The sequence below is a fragment of the Sarcophilus harrisii genome, chromosome 6 (assembly GCF_902635505.1).
Source record: "Sarcophilus harrisii chromosome 6, mSarHar1.11, whole genome shotgun sequence".
In the NCBI taxonomy this organism is placed as follows: Eukaryota; Metazoa; Chordata; class Mammalia; order Dasyuromorphia; family Dasyuridae; genus Sarcophilus; species Sarcophilus harrisii.
This window is the reverse complement of record NC_045431.1, coordinates 203,186,282-203,192,320: the sequence shown is the minus strand read 5'-3', so window position 1 is coordinate 203,192,320 and position 6,039 is coordinate 203,186,282. Positions and strand designations below refer to the sequence as shown.

The 6,039-nt window shown below is 38.2% G+C and overlaps 1 protein-coding gene across 1 annotated transcript in view; it reads right to left on the bottom strand.

The window, feature by feature from the left end:
- Nucleotides 1-4,753: 4,753 nt before the first annotated feature.
- Nucleotides 4,754-6,039, bottom strand: part of CTR9 (CTR9 homolog, Paf1/RNA polymerase II complex component) — a 28,753-nt gene continuing 27,467 nt past the window's right edge. Inside the window, exon 24 of the mRNA XM_031943975.1 lies at nt 4,754-5,822. Within this exon, the coding sequence (XP_031799835.1) occupies nt 5,414-5,822 (409 nt within the window). The 3' untranslated portion in view covers nt 4,754-5,413. The remainder of the gene's footprint in view (nt 5,823-6,039) is intronic.

The window sequence follows — 6,039 nt, the reverse complement described above, 5'->3', positions numbered from 1 at the left end:
ATAGAAACTTTTTTTTTTTACACTAAAGTGTCCTCCTCTGAAGATGAAACCTGTTCTTCTCTGTTACCATAGTATGTTTCAATGGTGGGATTCTTTCTTTTTTGTCTACTCATTTTTGCTTTAATAAGAGATATTAGTGTAAGCACCTTTAATCATGGGGTGGAAGGAATGGTACCTTAAGCTTCCCTTCAGCTCTCTCCTCTAACAAGAAAGACCAAACCAAGAGCTCCCCACTCCTGCAGCCAGTAGCACCCCTGCCCCACTGCTTCTGCACTCACTAGATCCTGGTTCCTTCTCACCCAGGACTGTCTCAGCAGTACAGCTGGGCCTGGGGATCCCAATCAGTTGATTTTTTAAATACACATTTCTTAATGAAGTATGTTGGGAAAGAAACATCAGAACAAAAGGAAAAAAACACAAGAGGAAAAAATAGAAAAAGAAAAAAAAGTGAACAAAGCATGTATTGATTTATATTCAGTCTTCATTGTTCTCTCTCTGGATGCAGATGGTGTTTTCTGTCCAAAGTTTATTGGAATTGCTTTGGATCATTGAACCACTGAGAACCAAGTCTTTTATAGTTGATCACAGCACACTCTTGCTGTTATTGTATACAGTGTATCCCTGATTCTACTTGTTTTGCTCAATCAGTTTATGTAAATCTTTTCAGGCCTTTCTAAAATTAATTGTTCATTTTTTATAGAGCAATAATATTCCATTACTTTCCCGTATAACTTATTTAGCCATTCTCCAATTGATGGGCACCTACTCGTTTTCCAATTCTTTGCCACCACAGAAAGAGCTGCTTACAGACATTTTTGCATATGTGCATCTTTTCCCCTTCTTTATGATTTCCTTGGGATACACACTCAGTAATGGCACTGCTGGGTCAAAAGGTATGCACAGTTTGATAGCCCTTTGGACGTAGTTCCAAATTGCTCTCTGGGATCATTTCACAACTCTACTAATAATGCATTAGTTCCCAGTTTTCCATATCCCTTCCAACATTTTTATCTTTTCTTGTAATCTTAGCCAATCTGGGAGTATGAGGTGGTACCTCAGAGTTGTTTTAATTTGCATTTCTCTAATCAATAGTGATTTAAAGCATTTTTATATGACTATAGCTTTAATTTCATAATCTGAAAATTAATCATATCCTTTGACAACTCTGTTTTTAAGGTGTTTCTTCAGTATTTTTTTGTGCCTTTTAACCAAGCTGTTGTCTTTTCATAATTTGCTTCCTTTGCTTTCATTTCTTTGCCTAATTTTCCCTCTATTACTTTACTTGATTTTGAAAATATTTTTTTTTAGCTCTTCCAGGAATTCTTGTGGGGTTTGTATTTACTTTACATCTTTTCCTTGAGGCTTTCCTTGTTTTGATTTCATTAGCTTTTCCTTAGTTTGTGTCTTGATCTTTCCTGTCATCATAGTCATTTTTTTTATCTTCGTTAGATTCTTTGTTGTTTACTCATTTTTCCATTCTATTTATTTATCTGGAACTATTTTTGTTAAAACTGGATTCTGTTTCCAGCATGGGACAGTTGGGTTTGGGAGTGGGATCTGTCTCAAGCTTTAGGCTTTTTCACACTGCTGTTTTTAGTGCTAAGTCTGGGGAGTGGATATTTCCAAGGTAATGTGAGTTGGGAAGAGGAATTGTCTCTGCTCTCTTGGTCTTTACTTTGCTTCATACCCAGGAAAGGTCCCCAATCCCTTGGGTTTGCAACCGATACGACCCCTCAGGGTCTTTCCTATTTTAGAACCAGAAATGATACAGTTCCTTAAGAGTTCCTGATCTCTTGAGGCTGGAAATCATTCTGTCCTTGTGTTTCCACTCCCTTTTGACCAAAAGTCCTCCTCTCTGCCCTTGAACTGTAACCCAGAAGTAGGTATAGGCAATGGAGTTCCCAGTTTCTGGTCTTTAGTCTGGTGCTAGCCCAGGAGTAACCCTATGATTTCTTTCTGACCAGCTGCAGGTCCCTTATCATCTATAGCTTAAAAACTGCCAAAGCTATTGCTGCTGCTTCTGTGTCCACCACCTAGTCTCACCACTGGTATTTCATCCATGACTAGCTAAGATCCAATGTCTTTCCAAACTTCTTTGTTATTTTGGGGGCTGGAGGAGTGTTTCAGTCTGACTTTTTATTGGCTCTCCCACTCCAGAATTTGATCTGAGGCATTATTTTAAAATTGTTTGGAGGAGATTATTGAAAGAGATTGGCTAAGTACTTCTCTACTCCACCATCTTGGCTCCAGAAATCTCAGGGACAATCCTTACTTCATCCTATTACCAGGTTTAGTGTTAGTTTTTGACCACAGCGGACTGCCCTTTGACCAATATCTGGGGAATGATTGCACATGCACACACACACACACAAAACCACTCCCACAACTACCACCATCACCACCAGTCCTACATAAAGCAACAAATAGATCACTAAGAGGGAAAGCAATGGGCTAAGTCAATGCCAACCTAGTCAGTGGCTTTAGATAATAAATAAATGCACCTTAAGTATACCCCTATAGCTTCTCTCCAAGGTAGACATAATAAGCCTCCACAGAGCAAAGCAAAGGACTTCTGCTACTTCTTACATCCCGTGTAACCCCACTAACTTGCTTAAGTAAGAAGATGGCTTCTTTCCTTCCAACTCTAAAACGTATTATGATTCTCAAAGTTTTTTTCCTATCCTAATTCTCTTTGAATTTGATGAAATCCTATGGCTACAAGGAAAACATAACTGGGGAAAATCATTTCCAAAATATGTAAGAAATTTATTCAAATTTCAGATTGAGGATCATGCCCCAATAAATTATCAAAGGAGACAAACAGGCAATTTTCAAAGGCAGAAGAATCATATAAAAAAAGTTCTAAGTCACTATTAGAGAAATATTTATCTTCATAGTAATCATATTGGTAAAGAAGACAAGAGACAATAATAATAAATGGAAGAACTGAGGAGAGTTAGCACACTTAATGCACTATTAGTGGAATTGTGAATTGGTACATTTTTCTGAAATGCTATTTTGAGTTAAGCCCCCAAAGTTATTAAAGTGTGCATAGCATTTGGCTCTGTTATCAGAGATGAAAAAGGACCTATATATGCAAAAATATTTAAAGCAACTCTTTAGCAAAAAACTGGAAATTAAAGGGGTGCTCACCAATTGAGAAATGGCTCAACAGTTCAGGATATATGAATATATTGGATTATCTCAACATAAGGAATGACAAAATAGACAATTTCAGAAGAAACTGAAAAAATAACTATGAACTAAAGCAGAGTGAAATGAGCACAACTAGAACAATATTATTCAGTGCAACATTATCCAGAAAAATGTTGAAGATTTTAGAACTCTAATCAATTCTAAGATTCCAGAAGACAATTGGATATGAAAGGTGTTTGATGTTGAGACTTATGGGGAAGGTGGAGAATTAGAGAAATCATTGGGTTTTTAGCTTACTACCTGGGAGTGTATAGTGACATCAAGTGAAACAGGGAAGTTTTCTGGACATGAGAAGAGAGGTTTGTGGAGGGAAATGATTAATTTAGTCATTTGGATTCATGTTGAATTATAAGGGCAAACCCAGAGGAGTTGTCCAACAGGCATTTAGATTGCATTTCTGGGGAAAGGATCAGGTTTTAATCTGAGTAAATTTAAGCATCAGCTCAAACACACATATATACACAGTTGTATCGATATATGTGCAACATATACTGATATGCATATAGCAATGTTACATAGTACACCTAACATCTGTGCTGTGTGTGTATATATATATATATATATATATGTTTATATGTCCACATTTATTTGTGTATATCTGCCTAAATCAGCCCGAACCTGTGATTTCATCAGTATGGAAATCCCCCACCCCCTACCCCCTCCTTAGAACACGAAATTAATGCAATTCTTGGTCTTGAGTTGGAACAGTGAATAACAAGTCCATGGCTGTCGCATAGATTGTTACAGGCAGAACATGAATGGAGGTCTTCCTAATTCCCAAGACTGATCCTCTATCAACTTTAACTTATACATAGCTTTAGAATTGGAGCTCAAACTCCATCATCTCATTTTACAGAAGATAAAGCTCAAGAGGAGGAAAAAGCCCCAGAAACAATTACATCTAACCTATACTGACCAAGAATGTCCTCTTAAGAGTGATCCTAAGGAGTGATTATCTTATTCAGCCTTTTTATTGAAAATTTCAAGGTGGGGGAAAAGGAGTTACTACTTCCTATAAATATTTCATTTTATAGATAGATCTGTTCTGAAGCTTTTCTTAACAAGTCCAAATTTGTCCTTTTCCAACTTTTGCAAGTTGTTTAGCTCTGTCTCTGAACAACACAATTTCTGTCCACCTTCCATCTGACAAATACTTGGAAGAATTTTTATATCCTCTTCAATTCTTTTCTTCTTCAGGCTAAGCATGACCTCCGACTCTTTCACCAATTCTAGCTGACCTCTAGTTAATCAATGACCTCAGAACCAAACACAAAACCACAGATGTGGTCTGGTCATGGCACAGTGCAGGACGATGGCCACCTCACATCTCACTCTTAACACAACTAATTATGGTGTTAACTTTTTGTCAATTGTAACTTCTGGCTCGTGTTGAACCTGCAGCCTACTTAAAGCCTCAGATAGTTTTCACATAAACTATTGTTTATCTGTGCTTTCCTTGCCCAGTTGACCAATCAATCCTGTGGGAAGGGCACCCTGCTTCCCATTCAATAACAAAGCAAAGGAGGTTATCCACAAAAACTTGTAACAAGAGAATTTTATTAAATGGTTTGCTTAGGCAGAGCTTTATATTTGACTAACAAGGGATCTTTTCAAACATTTTTTTCTCCCAAGGAATTATATGCCATGCCTGTAATTGACTTCTCTGCAGGATTGCTTTTGGGGGAAAAAACCCTGCTCTTTTGCTTGCATTTTGATGCAATTGCAAATTATGTGTCTAATTGGAAAATAAAGACTTAATTTACTTCCCAAGAAAGACAAAGATAGTAATGAAAAGGTGATAAAGGAAATAGATATTTCCTTGCACCTTTTATTAAAAAATCAGTTATCTATCTAATGCAGCTAAACACATAAGAGGACCTGGGACGTAGGCCAACAGTGCAGCCAAACTACTCCAGGAAGGACTGAAATTTTGGTTTTATTTTTAAGTGTAATTTTCACATATGACAGGTGGCTCTGTTCCACATAGGAGAGTAGACTTCATTTGCACAAGAAACTCAAATATTGGTCTCTGGCACAAGAAAATGTCTCTCAGGGCTTAGTAATATATAATCTGATAGAAAAAAATTGCCTTCAGAAAAATTTCACAAGTTTTACTAAACATTTCAAGCATTTCACAGCTTTCATATATTAAAAAAAAGTTTCCTTCCAGAAATGTAGCTTATTTACAAATGGAAATCTAATCGCTATCATCAGAACCTCGCTCAGAGGCCTCATTGTTGGAGGCCTCTGGTTCCGAGTCATTCCCAGAGCCCCTAGCAGAAGCCTCATTATCCGAGGCTCTCTCTGATTCCCGGTCTGAATCAGCACTTGGTGAAGCCGGCCGGGACTCATTGTCAGAACCTGCAGAGTGGCTCCTTCCTGACTGGACAGATTCGTTGTCAGACTGTTCTGATGCTGACCGCCTCCTCTTTGGAGCTGACCGGTCACTGTCAGAATCCTCTTCTGACTGTTGTATGCTGGATCTCCGGGGACTGCCTGCTTCACTCCCAGACTGATTGGGGTTCTCATCCGAATCGCTCTCAGACATCACTCGTTTCTTGCGTAGATCACCATCATCTGAATCACTGTTGCTGTTCCTGGCATGCCTGACAAACAAAAGCACCCGTTATGCAGAGGGCTCGGTCTTTGGGGACTTAGCAAGCATGGAACAGGGAGGAGCTGCATAAATGAAAAACAAACCCAAGGGCATGCTCTCTTTCCCTAGGGTGCCTGGGCTTCTTCATCAAAGTCTAGAACTATTACAAACATAAAATTATGAACTAAAGAAAAAAAGGGTAAAACTGTATTCTTGGGAAAGTTTAC